The sequence below is a fragment of the Caretta caretta genome, chromosome 7, assembly GCF_965140235.1.
Source record: "Caretta caretta isolate rCarCar2 chromosome 7, rCarCar1.hap1, whole genome shotgun sequence".
NCBI classification, from domain to species: domain Eukaryota; kingdom Metazoa; phylum Chordata; order Testudines; family Cheloniidae; genus Caretta; species Caretta caretta.
The window spans coordinates 123,439,969-123,455,703 of NC_134212.1; the positions used below are offsets into that span (position 1 = coordinate 123,439,969).

The window sequence follows — 15,735 nt, forward strand, 5'->3', positions numbered from 1 at the left end:
GGCTGGGACCAGGTAATCCTAAGTACGTAGACAGCACCTAGCACATTGTGGGCACTCCTGGAAAACAAACAATAGCTGGAGTGCCGAAGCTGGATACCTCCACCAACTCCCCGTGGAGTGTGTCCCATTGGCTAGAGACTTCCTAGACACCTGGGGCCAGATCCTCCCCTGGTGTAAGTCAGTCTAACTCCATTAAACCATTTACCAGTCACCATTTACAGTAGCTGTGTCACTGCCCAATTCAGTGGGAGTTTGGACTGAGTAAGGACAGACGGATGGGGGCTATCATGTTTTCCCCAGTTTGCCCCATGGCCACCTTAAATCCACTGCTGTTTGCTCTGATCCCCATGTTATTTATTCCTTCTTTTTCCATGGATGTGACTTACTACAGGTTTGTCCCCGTGTTCGGCTGGGAATGCAACTGTTCTTCGGTTTGACTGCTGGCAAAAAAGTGCTTTTCAGGCTGCTAAGAGAGGGCTGGCCAACCGGCTGGGAACTTTGGGAACTCTGCATCCTGGCAACCCAGCTGGCGTCTTTCTTTATGCCCAAAGCTTTGCCTCCAGAGGCTAGCGTTATAAAGGGACGCTGACAGCGGACAAGGTGATGTTCACAAGCAGACCCTGGCAAATACTAAAATGAGTGCAGATAAGACCAGCCAGTCCAACTTGTCACTCTAATTAGGTGTTTACTACATTAGTCAGCCATTAGATGTAACTGTGTGCTGGGTTCCAGCAGGCAGGTAGTGGTCTAGGGTAAACAAAGGAGACAAGATTGGAACTCAAGCTATGTGGAAACCTGCTTTTTTCTTTCTAGCTAAGGTATTCATGTGGCCCCCACCATCATAGAGTCTGAAGTGCCTCACCACCTCATTCCTTGTGTTCACAAGTGTTCAGCTGGGGCAGAGTTAGTTTACACCAATGTTTAGAGAAAGCTCATGAGAGTGTGTCCTTACATGTAGACACAGAGAGCCTTACACGGATACGAAATATGTATCTGCATCCGATCCGCGATGTGCAACATGGTTCATGGATATAAAGCAGATATCCACGGATTTGCAGGACTCTAGATATAAAATTTGGATCCACATCCATCCACAGACATGGTCCGTGGATGTAAAACAGATATCCACAGATTTGCAGGGCTCTACAGATACATGTGATTCCTAAAATCATAGAATCATAGAATATCAGGGTTGGAAGGGACCTCAGGAGGTCATCTAGTCCAACCCCCTGCTCAAAGCAGGACCAATCCCCAACTAAATCATCCCAGCCAGGGCTTTGTCAAGCCTGACCTTAAAAATATCTAAGGAAGAAGATTCCACCACCTCCCTAGGTAACGTATTCCAGTGTTTCACCACCCTCCTAGTGAAAACGTTTTTCCTAATATCCAACCTATCCAATTCATCACATACGGTAGTCTATAGACCGATTGTTTTGAGGAGCAGAAACAACATCATGTGTCTTCAATGACCAGTCACACCACTTAAAGACCGAAAGAATACCCACACTGAACCATGGCTGAGTGCCCGGCAGGCCAGAATTGACTTGCCTCAAGTGAACAGTGAGTCAAATCGGTGGGTCAGTTCCCCAGCTGAGTATATTGGCTTAGCTCTGTTGAAGCCAAGGGATTTACACAAGCTGAGGACCTGGTGGGCCATGATCTCTTCTCAGACAATTAGTGAGCGGAAGAGACCAGGCTGAATTAAACAAATAAATTGTGAGCTGTCCATAGATCATCCACTCCCATTCGTGGGCATCTTGTCATGGTCCGGAAGATAAAGCCGGACGACATGGGCGGCGGGTATCAAAGGCCAGGGCAGGCTAAGCCTCCACTGACCCAGGCCATGGCCCCGCCATGTTTCGCCCTGAGGGCCCGCCCTCCCTTCCCCTCTACCCTGAAGCCAACGGGGGCTCAGCTCCAGCCAATGGCCTGGAGCTCAGGCCCGCCAGCAGCCTGGGGCTGGCACTGGGGGAGCCGGCCGGCATGGCTGAGGCAGGCAGGCCAGAGCTCCTCCGGCCGTGGGGAGGGAATGGGGAGGGCCTCCTCTGGCCATGGGGGGGCCTCGGGTGGAAGAGGTAGGGCTGGTGGGCTTCCTTCCCCGAAGGGGGGGTTCACTCGCCACCCATGCCAGCCAAATTCAAATGAGAACTAAAGCACACCATTTTAGCAGCGAGGGTGATTAACCATTGGAACAAATTACCAAGAGAAGTGGTGGCTTTTCCATTGCCTGAAGCCTTTCTGGAAGTGATTTGGCTCGATACTGGGAGAAAGGGGGCCAGAACAGACGATCTGATGGTCCTTTCTCTCCTTCACCTCTATGACTCAATGATCCTCCCAGAAGCTGCTGCTTCCCTTCCTCAAAAGAAATGGGGGGGGGGAAACACACACACACAACACCACGGTGACAAATATTGTCACCATGCTTCTGAAACAATAACACTGACCGGGCGGTCTGTCACTCAGCCATCACCCAGAGGACTCGCTCCGGCCAGGTGTTTCAGGTGCCAGCTGAAATTCAAGTTAGGGAAGGCCAGTTCTTCCGGGCCAGGCGCATTGTTCTTTGGAATCATCCCAGCTCCCGGGTGCCTGAATAAACATCGCAAGCCATGCGGTCTCCCGAGGCAAGGACTGGTTTCCCTCCGAGGTGGTGTATTTTAAGCCAGGCCTTTTGTTTAACACTTTGCAGCAAACACTTGCTCGTGCAGATCTGCAGCAAGTGGAGATGCTGATAGTGATCCAAGCCAGAAATGGAAAGATAGATAAGATAGGGTTTTATAGCACTGTCAGTTACTGTAGTATCTGAGTATGTCCCAGGTAAAAATCAATAACAGTGAAGTCCCTAGTGGATTTACTTTTTACATTTAATTTTGTAGGGGATTGGAAAGTTGGTTGTGGGGATTTGGGAGTAGATGGGGGTATCAGTGTTGCGAGCCTCAATCTGACGGTGGAAAGGCTCTCTCAAAGAGGAACGTTTTTCAGTGCTTCCTAAAGATGGTCAGAATCTGGATCTGCCTGATCTCCTCTGGACATTTGTCCCATAGCTGGATCCCCTCAACAGAGACTGTTTTGACCCCAGCTCTGGCACGCTTCGTCCTGGGCTTTGTGATCTGCATTGTTCTAGAGGAACTCAGCTGTCACAGGGTTTCAGAGATCAAAAAACTGGTCTTTGATATAGCTGGGGCTTGTTCTATTAATCACTCTGAACATTGACCAAGGCCTTGAACTGGCATCAGAAACAGACTGGGAGCCGGTGGAGGGATTTGATCATGGGTCTGAAGTGCTCATGGCAGCCTAGACCACGCAGAAGGCAAGTGCCTCATTCTGTACCAGCCTGGGCATTGCCTTCCCATTCAGCTCGCCTTGCTGCCAACGATGCCTCCATCATGGTACGTGTGGAGACATGCCACCAAAGAGCTCTCAGTTGGGCTGCTCAAAGTCAGCTCAGGGATTGAGACAGGCAACTCCACCGATTAATTTCTAACGGGAGTGGGAGGGGTTTGCCTCTATGGTGCCTCCTTGTGGTCTGTCAGGGCATAACTCACTCAGCTGCAGGGAGGTCGCTGTCTCTTGTGAGGTCCGAGGTAGTGGGTTTAGCCCTCCAGTCACAGCACGCTTCAGTCCTATGCTTTCCAGGCTCTTCAGGGCCAAAAGAAACAGGAAAAACCACAACTCAAAACAGGGTCATCCAATGAACCTTCAACAGGATTCCACCCTTCAGTTTAGGGCTTGTCTTCAAATGACCAATGCTTTGGCCTGTCTCTAAGGTTTCGTTGACCCAGCTACCAGAAGGTTCATCTGACCAGCAAACTGCCTCAGTCTCTGGGTTGCAACCACGCTTTTCTCCCATCAGGAGAAGTGGAGTTCTGTTCTCCTTCCTGGGCAGCCCTGGACTGGGATAGGTCTCTTCCTTTCCCGTCCCTCTTCATGCCTGTCACCTGCCACAAGGGTAGCAGGCTGGAGCCAGTTGGGTCCACAGGCTCTCATTAACCCTCTCCTTGACAGTGTGGAGCCTGTCTTCACCACCCCAGTGTCTAAATCTGCTACTCCTCTGTGCAAAGCTCAACCTTTGTGATGGAAGATGCTGCAGAAAAACCTGCCCTCGGCTCTCCTGAGAAAGGGACACATGGCTGCAAGGTGCCAGGAGAAGCCAACCAGAAAACACCTGGCCTGTTATGTGCCATGATGGAGGTGGGACTCAGACACAAGTGGTTCTGAATGAGATGGGCCCATGGGTGGTTGGACATGCCATATTTTTGCCATTGGCAAACCTGAATATTCAAAATTGAATCAGTCTCTTCCCCCCCCCCCCAGCACCAAAAAAAAAAAAAAATCCAATTCTGAGATTGGCTTAAAAAGTCATGAGATTTTAAAAATAATAAATGTTGGATTGTTTTTATTTGCCTCCTGACATCTGAACCATTTTGGGGTCACATTTCAAGTTTTCCTCTGCCACCATGAAGGCTAGACGTTTTTCTAATGAAACCTGAGACTCTCACATATTAGTATGACTCCAGGAGCTGGGGATTTAAGAGAAACACCAAATATTGTGTGGCTCAATAAAACTGCAAGAGTGGGCCCCACTGTGTCATCCCCAAAAAGACTTCATGACCCATCAGCCTCCTCGTCTTGGCTTCCCCTGCACCTATAGAAGGGCAGGTGGGCACTGGGTTGCTAAGATGGTTAAAGGAGGTTGACATAGAAGAGGTGCTCTCCTGGGGAATCTGGGGGGGGGAAGGGGATACTGCATACCCAAAGCAGGGAGAAGGGGGTCTTCCCCACAGCTCCTTTCTTGAGCCCCAGCCAAGAGCCACAGTGGCTAGAACGAATGGGAACAGGTGGCCACTGGTGTCCCCATTGCTGGATTGGCTGCTGACCAAAGATGTGGCTACCACCACTAGATCCTCATGCAGGGCTTATTTCTTGATGCCTTGTGTAGCCACAGAAGTGCGGAGGCTGAGTGCTGCAGGCCTGGCACGTATCTTCAAGATACCTGAGGCCCCAAAACATAAATCAGATGGGTTGGGTTGGAAGAGGTGAAAGATTCTATATTGGTTTCAGGTTTCCCCTTCCTTTTCTTTCCATTTGGTTTTCAACAGTGCATGGCTCCTTAATTCCCTTGCATGCCTTCCCCCTCATGCTCTGGAATGCTTTAGTCTTAAAGGGGCTAGTCAGAGATGGGCCCAGATCTGAGCTCTGGAAACTTTGAACTCTGCAGTGGGCAAAGCAGTAACATTAGCCGGTACAGGCAGCAGAGGGTCACATGGCCTTTCAGACTACCACAGCTCTCTAATTAAGCTCACTGTGTCCCTACAGATACTGAAAGGGTAGGAGTCCTGGGGAGATGGAGAAGTAGGAAATGGAAGGGGAAGGGTTGCTGTCTGAGCCACAGCCAAAGTGGGTGAGCGATTTGCAGAATAGCACTTCTAAAAGTTTGATCTGGATCTGAGGGCACTGGGCTTGACACACCCAGCTTCTGCCACGCTATCGCCAACGTCCAGTGACTAGGGAAGGGGTAGGAAGAGCTCTGATTGCCTAGCCAGAACAGCACTGAAAGGGACAATCCATCAGCTCACGATTTAGATTTGGTAGAGAGAAGGATTAACGAAAATGAGGCTCAAGAGAAACGTTCATAGGAGTATTGTTTAAATTCTAGTTTTCCCTTTGATTTAAACTCTCCCCTGCAACGTGGATGACGGCGCATTTTGGATTTCAACCCGTTCTGCGTGGCGCTCGGACACCCTGTGGGCATGGGTGGAGGATGGGGGGGCAGCAGGCAGCACGGCCCGTGTGCTAATACCAGAGGGCAGGCAGCTGACTAGGGAGGAACCCGAAACTGACTGGCCTATGGTCACTGGTGGAGCTGGCGGAAAGGTAGGCAGGCAGTGCACATGTTGAAAAGAAAATCATACGTTTAAAATGCCATTGGCTTCTAATAGTTTAGCGAGGCCTCCTCATTGCAGTACTTAAAAGCCTCACAAACGTTACTTAGACTGGGAGGCTCTTTGGGGCAGAAGCGGATTAAGGTCTCTGGAGCTCTGGGCCGGAGCAAGTGGGGGGGCCCTGATGCTGGAACCGTGGCCCCAGCCCACCCTTTCCACCTTCAGTCCCACCCCCGTTCTGCCCTTCCACTGTGGCTCCACTCACCGCTCGCTCTTTTCCATCCCTCAGACTCCTGTGGCCCCAAGACCAGAGAAGCTCTGAGCTCCAGCCCGGGGCCGCAGTGAGGGAAGATTTTTTGGGGGAGCCCCAAATTGGCTGGGGCCCCTGGGCAAGGACCCCTTCAGCCCATGCGGTAATCCGCCACTGCTTTGGGGCTGGGACTGTATTTCTGTACCCAGCGGAGTCCTGATGCCTGATGGGGGCTCCAAGGTACTACTGCAATACATGTAATAAAATGCCCACAAGGCCCCTGGGAAAGAGGAAGTATTTTCCCCATTCACAGATTGGGAAACTGAGGCACACAGTGGGGACACGACATGCCCAGGGTCAAACTGGAGTCTGAAGCAGAGCCAGGAACCAAATCTAGATCTCTTGAGTCCCAGTTTAGGGACCACTTCTACAGAGGTTTTAACAGTACCACGGGCATGATGAGTAAATTTGTTTTTTAAAATATATATGATTTTTAACCTGGGAGTTTCCCGTTAGCCCCCTGGTAGGATCCCTCATGTCTCCCAGTTTTGTTCCTGGCTAAGTAAGCACTCGCCATAGGAGGCTTGTGAATGTGACAAACCAGCAGCTGACGCCCATCCTGCGTGGTTTATTGTGCCTGAATGATATTGCTCTAGAAACAGGACGTTCTTCTTGACTCTGCCCTGGCGGAGAAGAGTCAGGTGGTGGGGAGTGCTGGAGGTTGACCATGGGGCGACTGAGGCAAAGCACAGTGTTTTCGTTACAAAAATGTTGAAAGGGACGCAAATGAACAAGAGCCCCAGAAGCTAAGTAAATAAAGGATTGACCTTCCACCCGAGGGGCAGAGGTCAACTGCAAACTGATGCTAATGAGAATTAGGGAGGCCAGCTTCCCAGGCTGTAAGGGAGCTCGCCGAGCGAGGGATGCCTTTGGTGCGAGCGTGTAACTCACGCGTGGCTCTTTGTACAGACCAGCACTGAAAATGACACCCCTGCTCGAATCGGCTGTGGGGGCTGAGCTCAGGATCCAAACGGCTGGGTCTTAAAAGGATCCGTTCACTGCGAAGCAGCAGCGGACTCCAACCTCCATGTGTGAGGGCGACACGGGAGAAGCACAGAGAGTGACAGTGTATTGTGCACTCCCTCCTCTATTTGTTACACACTGTGAGCAGCATCAGGAAAGGGGGCAACTTCCTCCACATGGAGGGTCCTGGAGAAATCACACAGTCGGTTGCGCTGACAGAGAGAGCAGTGGCGCAGAAAGGAGACTTTACCCTTGTGATGGGGTTCCCGGGGTGCAACCCGAACTGTGGAACTACTGAGCCCTCCCAAACCAACCAACCTGGGCTGTCCCTCACGCTATGATGCTGATGTCAAGCAACAAACCTCTGACAGGCCCTGCACTCACATAGCCATCCACAGGCAGGGACATGCCCAACTGATCTCCCAGCCACTCCTGAACCACCAATATAGAGGCTCCAGCCAATTGCCGGCAGCCGCCAAGCCTTGCACCCCAGAACTGTACCGTCTTGCCCTGGTCAGAAGCCTGACCAGTGTCAGCTGATTACCTAGTTCGCCCCTCCCTCAGTGTGGAGACAACACACACCAGCCTTTGTAAACTGAGCGGAGATTTCCCAAGCACTTCAACCGAAACACGCTGTTTTAGGTAAAATATAAAACAGCTTCATTAACTGCAGAAAGATCGATTTTAAGTGATTGTAAGTGGCAGGCATAGAGATCAAAGCTGGTTACTTAAGAAATAAAAATAAAAGTGCAGTCTAAGTTCTACAAACTAAACAAGATTTGAATCAGGCAGTGTCTCCCGCTGACAGATGGTACTAGCAGGTTGCAGATCCTCAATACACAGACTGGATTCCATTTCCAGTCTGGGACCGCCCTTCTCCAGCTCAAAGTCTTTGTCCTCCAGATGTTCCTCCAGGTGTTGAGTTGGCGGGGGCAGAGGGCCAAGTGATAATGTCACTTCCCCTCTTTTATAGTCTCTTCCAGCTTGCTGGAAAGATCTTTGCTGTGTGTGTGTGGTGGGGGGGATCAGGCAGCCCCCATTGGTCAAGCTGTCTCCGGTGTATACGTGCTCTCTCTGAGAAGTCTCTGGGAAGGCCCTTTGGAGGAATGGATTCCCTTTAATGGGCCATCAGCAAGCATGTGTCTGCAACCACTGGTTGCAATTGAAAGACTGGCAGTGGACATCCAACCTCACAAGGTATTTCAGTAACGCGTAGAACAATGCTTCAGAACTTCACATGTAACGACAGCACTTACAATCCAGCAGGAGATTAATATTCAACTGAGCAAGACTTTTAACATGCTACCTCACAAGGCAAACTTTATTCAAAACATAGCACAATGATATGACAGTGGGGAATGTGGGGGTTCCAGGGTGCTACTTTGACGTACCGTGTGTCACACCCCTTTTGTTAGATCTGTTCTTCTTGGATTCATAGCAGCTTTTCAGGGCTTTAAAGTGCAAACATAAATAACAGGGGGACACAGAGACGGATCCATTTTAGTGCAGCACTACAGTGTATGAGTTTACAAATTAAGGTCTTGATCCTGCGTGCAGAGCTCAGTGAAAGACAGCAGGGCTCTGTGTGGGTGCAGGGCTCCATACCCTACTCTGGACATTTTCTATCTTGTATTGTTTTCACTCCTGCCTTTCGCCTATATAAAATCTCTAGGACAGGAATCTGTCAGTGGTTTACCCACTCCAGCATCCTTTGTACATCGATAGCATGAAGCTGATACTTATTCCCTATAGTGGTCAACAGTGATTGTGTTAGCCCTGGTCTACACTAGGACTTTAGATCGAATTTAGCAGCGTTAAATCGATTTAAACCTGCACCCGTCCACACAATGAAGCCCTTTATTTCGACTTAAAGGGCTCTTAAAATCGATTTCCTTACTCCACCCCTGACAAGTGGATTAGCGCTTAAATCGACGTTGCCGGCTCGAATTTGGGGTACTGTGGACACAATTCGATGGTATTGGCCTCCGGGAGCTATCCCAGAGTGCTCCATTCTGACCGCTCTGGACAGCGCTCTCAACTCAGATGCACTGGCCAGGTAGACAGGAAAAGAACCGCGAACTTTTGAATCTCATTTCCTGTTTGGCCAGCGTGGCAAGCTGCAGGTGACCATGCAGAGCTCATCAGCAGAGGTGACCATGATGGAGTCCCAGAATCGCAAAAGAGCTCCAGCATGGACTGAACGGGAGGTACGGGATCTGATCGCTGTTTGGGGAGAGGAATCCGTGCTATCAGAACTCCGTTCCAGTTTTCGAAATGCCAAAACCTTTCTGAAAATCTCCCAGGGCATGAAGGACAGAGGCCATAACAGGGACCCGAAGCAGTGCCGCGTGAAACTGAAGGAGCTGAGGCAAGCCTACCAGAAAACCAGAGAGGCGAACGGCCGCTCTGGGTCAGAGCCCCAAACATGCCGCTTCTATGATGAGCTGCATGCCATTTTAGGGGGTTCAGCCACCACTACCCCAGCCGTGTTGTTTGACTCCTTCAATGGAGATGGAGGCAATACAGAAGTAGGTTTTGGGGACGAAGAAGATGATGAGGAGGAGGTTGTAGATAGCTCACAGCAAGCAAGCGGAGAAACCGGTTTTCCCGACAGCCAGGAACTGTTTCTCACCCTAGACCTGGAGCCAGTACCCCCCGAACCCACCCAAGGCTGCCTCCTGGACTCAGCAGGCGGAGAAGGGACCTCTGGTGAGTGTACCTTTTAAAATGCTATACATGGTTTAAAAGCAAGCATGTGAAAGGATTACTTTGCCCTGGCATTTGCGGTTCTGCCTTTGCAAAAGGTTTCTGGGGAGGGCAGCCTTATTTCGTCCTTCATGGTAGGACACTTTACCACTCCAGGCCAGCAACACGTACTGGGGAATCACTGTAGAACAAAGCATTGCAGTGTATGTTTGCTGGCATTCAACCAAAATCCGTTCACGCGGTGGGAGGAGGCAAAATGCGACCTTGTAACGAAAGCACATGTGCTATGTATGTAATGTTAACTTTCAAGGTTTACCCTGAAAGAGTGTAGCCACTGTTTTATAAAATGTGTCTTTTTAAATACCGCTGTCCCTTTTTTTTTCTCCACCAGCTGCATGTGTTTCAATGATCACAGGATCTTCTCCTTCCCAGAGGCTAGTGAAGCTTAGAAAGAAAAAAAAACGCACTCGCGATGAAATGTTCTCCGAGCTCATGCTGTCCTCCCACACTGACAGAGCACAGACGAATGCGTGGAGGCAAATAATGTCAGAGTGCAGGAAAGCACAAAATGACCGGGAGGAGAGGTGGAGGGCTGAAGAGAGTAAGTGGCGGGCTGAAGAGAGTAAGTGGCGGGCTGAAGACAGGGCTGAAGCTCAAAGGTGGCGGCAGCGTGATGAGAGGAGGCAGGATTCAATGCTGAGGCTGCTGCAGGACCAAACCAGTATGCTCCAGTGTATGGTTGAGCTGCAGCAAAGGCAGCTGGAGCACAGACTGCCACTGCAGCCCCTCTGTAACCAACCGCCCTCCTCCCCAAGTTCCATAGCCTCCTCACCCAGACGCCCAAGAACACGGTGGGGAGGCCTCCGGCCAACCAGCCACTCCCCCACAGAGGATTGCCTAAAAAAAAGAAGGCTGTCATTCAATAAATTTTAAAGTTGTAAACTTTTAAAGTGCTGTGCTTAAAGTGCTGTGTGGCATTTTCCTTCCCTCCTCCACCACCCCTCCTGGGATACCTTGGTAGTCATCCCCCTATTTGTGTGATGAATGAATAACGAATGCATGACTGTGAAGCAGCAATGACTTTATTGGCTCTGCAAGCAATGATTAAAGGGAGGAGGGGAGGGTGGTTAGCTTACAGGGAAGTAGAGTGAACCAAGGGGCGGGGGGGTTCATCAAGGAGAAACAAACAGAACTTTTACACCGTAGCCTGGCCAGTCATGAAACTGTTTTTCAAAGCTTCTCTGATGCGTACCGCGCCCTCCTGTGCTCTTCTAACCGCCCTGGTGTCTGGCTGCGCGTAACCAGCAGCCAGGCGATTTGCCTCAACCTCCCACCCCGCCATAAACGTCTCCCCCTTACTCTCACAGATATTGTGGAGCACACAGCAAGCAGTAATAACAGTGGGAATATTGGTTTCGCTGAGGTCTAAGCGAGTCAATAAACTGCGCCAGCGCGCCTTTAAACGTCCAAATGCACATTCTACCACCATTCTGCACTTGCTCAGCCTGTAGTTGAACAGCTCCTGACCACTGTCCAGGCTGCCTGTGTACGGCTTCATGAGCCATGGCATTAAGGGGTAGGCTGGGTCCCCAAGGATACATATAGGCATTTCAACATCCCCAACAGTTATTTTCTGGTCTGGGAATAAAGTCCCTTCCTGCAGCTTTTGAAACAGACCAGAGTTCCTGAAGATGCGAGCGTCATGTACCTTTCCCGGCCATCCCACGTTGATGTTGGTGAAACATCCCTTGTGATCCACCAGAGCTTGCAGCACTATCGAAAAGTACCCCTTGCGGTTTATGTACTCGGCGGCTTGGTGCTCCGGTGCCAAGATAGGGATATGGGTTCCGTCTATAGCCCCACCACAGTTAGGGAATCCCATTGCAGCAAAGCCATCCACTATGACCTGCACATTTCCCAGGGTCACTACCCTTGATATCAGCAGATCTTTGATTGCGTGGGCTACTTGCATCACAGCAGCCCCCACAGTAGATTTGCCCACTCCAAATTGATTCCCAACTGACCGGTAGCTGTCTGGCGTTGCAAGCTTCCACAGGGCTATCGCCACTCGCTTCTCAACTGTGAGGGCTGCTCTCATCTTGGTATTCATGCGCTTCAGGACAGGGGAAAGCAAGTCACAAAGTTCCATGAAAGTGCCCTTACGCATGCGAAAGTTTCGCAGCCACTGGGAATCGTCCCAGACCTGCAACACTATGCGGTCCCACCAGTCTGTGCTTGTTTCCCGAGCCCAGAATCGGCGTTCCACAGCATGAACCTGCCCCATTAGCACCATGATGCATGCATTGTCAGGGCCCATGCTTTCAGAGAAATCTGTGTCCATGTCCTGATCACTCACGGGACCGCGCTGACGTCGCCTCCTCGCCCGGTATCGCGTTGCCATGTTCTGGTGCTGCATATACTGCTGAATAATGCGTGTGGTGGTTAATGTGCTCCTAATTGCCAAAGTGAGCTGAGCGGGCTCCATGCTTGCCGTGGTATGGCGTCCGCACAGAAAAAAGGCGCGGAACGATTGTCTGCCGTTGCTCTGACGGAGGGAGGGGCGACTGACGACACGGCTTACAGGGTTGGCTTCAGGGAGCTAAAATCAACAAAGGGGGTGCCTGTACATCAAGGAGTATTTCAGGCAGGACTGCACGGAGGGTTCCAATAAGAAATGGTGCACCTAAGTTATCGTTGTTATTGGAACAAGGAGGTTAGCCTGGCCTCTGATTGATACATGGCTAGATTTACCTCGCTGCACCTTCTCTGTGAGTGACTGCAGTGTGACCTAGAGGAATGAGTCCCCTAGACAGGGGAGGAGGCAAATGAGTACAAAACAAATCTGGTCTATTTCTTGTTTTGACCCACTCCATCTATCTTTTACATCTTTGGCTGGCAGCAGACGGTGCAGAAGGACTGCATGCCATCCACATCTCATGGCTGCTTGGCAGAAGATGGTACAGTACGCCTGCTAGCCATCCCCATCTCTTGCCTGCCTGGCAGAAGATGGTGCAATACGACTGCTAGCAATCCTCATCTCTTGCCTGCCTGGCAGAAGATGGTACAGTACGACTGCTAGCAGTCCGTATCGCCTGCCTGCTCACCATAAGACGGTTCAATAGGACTGACTGCAGGACTAAAGAGAATGACCTGGTCAAGTCACTCCAAATTTAGTCCCTGCGCCCATGTCTGCCCAGGCGCTCCCAGCCGACGCGGCCAGGAGCACCTCGGACACGATGAGGACGACTACCAATCGTATTGCACCGTCTGCTGCCAGAAGGCAAGGGGTTGCTGCTACTGTGCAGCAAAGCCGTACCGCGTCTGCCAGCACCCAGGAGACATAGGGTGACGGTTACCTGAGCGGGCTCCATGCTTACTGTGGTATGGCGTCTGCACAGGTAACTCAGGAAAAAAGGCGCGAAATGATTGTCTGCCCTTGCTTTCACGGAGGGAGGGAGGGAACGGGGGCCTGACGACACGTACCCAGAACCACCCGCGACAATGTTTTAGCCCCATCAGAGCGCTCCATTGTGACTGCTCTGGACAGCACTCTCAGATGCCCGATTGTTTGCCATTGCTCTGACGCTGGGAGGGGCGCTTACAGGGTTGGCTTCAGGGAGCTAAAATCAACAAAGGGGGTGGCTTTACATCAAGGAGTATTTCAGGCAGGACTTCACAGAGGGTTCCAATAAGAAATGGTGCACCTAAGTTATTGTCCTTATTGGAGCAAGAAGGTTAGCCTGGCCTCTGATTGATACATGGCTAGATTTACCTCGCTGCACCTTGACTGCAGTGTGATCTAGAAGAATGAGTCCCCTAGACAGGGGAGGGGGGGGAAGCAAATGAGTACAAAACAAATCTGGTCTATTTCTTGTTTTGACCCACTCCATCTATCTTTTACATCTTTGGCTGGCAGCAGACGGACTGCATGCCATCCACATCTCATGACTGCTCGGCAGAAGATGGTACAGCACGACTGCTAGTAGTCCGTATCGCCTGCCCGCTCACCATAAGACGGTTCAATAGGACTGACTGCAGGACTAAAGAGAATGACCTGGTCAAGTCACTCCAAATTTAGTCCCTGCGCCCATGTCTGCCCAGGCGCTCCCAGCCGACGCGGCCAGGAGCACCTCGGACACGATGAGGACGACTACCAATCGTATTGCACCGTCTGCTGCCAGAAGGCAAGGGGTTGCTGCTACTGTGCAGCAAAGCCGTACCGCGTCTGCCAGCACCCAGGAGACATAGGGTGACGGTTACCTGAGCGGGCTCCATGCTTACTGTGGTATGGCGTCTGCACAGGTAACTCAGGAAAAAAGGCGCGAAATGATTGTCTGCCCTTGCTTTCACGGAGGGAGGGAGGGAACGGGGGCCTGACGACACGTACCCAGAACCACCCGCGACAATGTTTTAGCCCCATCAGAGCGCTCCATTGTGACTGCTCTGGACAGCACTCTCAGATGCCCGATTGTTTGCCATTGCTCTGACGCTGGGAGGGGCGCTTACAGGGTTGGCTTCAGGGAGCTAAAATCAACAAAGGGGGTGGCTTTACATCAAGGAGTATTTCAGGCAGGACTTCACAGAGGGTTCCAATAAGAAATGGTGCACCTAAGTTATTGTCCTTATTGGAGCAAGAAGGTTAGCCTGGCCTCTGATTGATACATGGCTAGATTTACCTCGCTGCACCTTGACTGCAGTGTGATCTAGAAGAATGAGTCCCCTAGACAGGGGAGGGGGGGGAAGCAAATGAGTACAAAACAAATCTGGTCTATTTCTTGTTTTGACCCACTCCATCTATCTTTTACATCTTTGGCTGGCAGCAGACGGACTGCATGCCATCCACATCTCATGACTGCTCGGCAGAAGATGGTACAGCACGACTGCTAGCAGTCCGTATCGCCTGCCCGCTCACCATAAGACGGTTCAATAGGACTGACTGCAGGACTAAAGAGAATGACCTGGTCAAGTCACTCCAAATTTAGTCCCTGTGCCCATGTCTGCCCAGGCGCTCCTGATCGACCTCACAGAGGCGACCAGGAGCACCTCAGACATGACGATGACGGCTACCAGTCGTACTGTACCGTCTGCTGCCACAAGGCAAGGGGTTGCTGCTACTGTGTAGCAATGCCGTACCGCGTCTGCCAGCACCCAGGAGACATAGGGTGACGGTTACCTGAGCGGGCTCCATGCTTGCCATGGTATGGCGTCTGCACAGGTAACTCAGGAAAAAAGGCGCGAAATGATTGTCTGCCCTTGCTTTCACGGGGGGAGGGAGGGAACGGGAGGCTGACGATATGTACCCAGAACCACCCGCGACAATGTTTTAGCCCCATCAGGCATTGGGATCTCAACCCAGAATTCCAATGGGCAGCGGAGACTGCGGGAACTGTGGGATAGCTACCCACAGTGCAACGCTCCGGAAGTCGACGCTTGCCTCGGTACTGTGGAAGCGCTCCGCCGAGTTAATGCACTTAATGCACTTAGAGCATTTACTGTGGGGACACACACACTCGAATTTATAAAACCGATTTCTAAAAAACCGACTTCTATAAATTCGACCTTATTCCGTAGTGTAGACATACCCTTAGGGATTAGCAAAGTGGCTTGGATGGAACAACCTTGCTGAACTTCCATCCTCTTCTAGTGGTTGCCTAGAAATGACAGGGATGGGCAAGCTGAAAACATGGCCAAGGTTTTCAAAAGTGGCTCTTGGGTGCTGGGCTTTCAGGGGGTGGGAGCTGAGAAGAACTTCCTGAACCCCAGACTGCTTTGCAATGGCTCTGAGTGGGGATCCCAAGGATGAGACACCCCAAATCTTAGTCACTTTGGAAAATCTTGCCCACGCATAAATGGATGTATGGGTAAAAATGGCATGGT

At 51.1% G+C, this 15,735-nt stretch overlaps 1 protein-coding gene across 1 annotated transcript; it reads left to right on the plus strand.

Moving 5' to 3' along the window:
- The first annotated feature begins 8,970 nt into the window (after positions 1–8,970).
- Positions 8,971–10,791, plus strand: LOC142072851 (uncharacterized). The gene is made up of 2 exons (XM_075131158.1): positions 8,971–9,861; positions 10,250–10,791. Exons 1-2 carry the CDS (start codon positions 9,282–9,284, stop codon positions 10,789–10,791), a joined length of 1,122 nt encoding a protein of 373 aa, XP_074987259.1. The 5' UTR covers positions 8,971–9,281.
- The last annotated feature ends 4,944 nt before the right edge of the window (positions 10,792–15,735 follow it).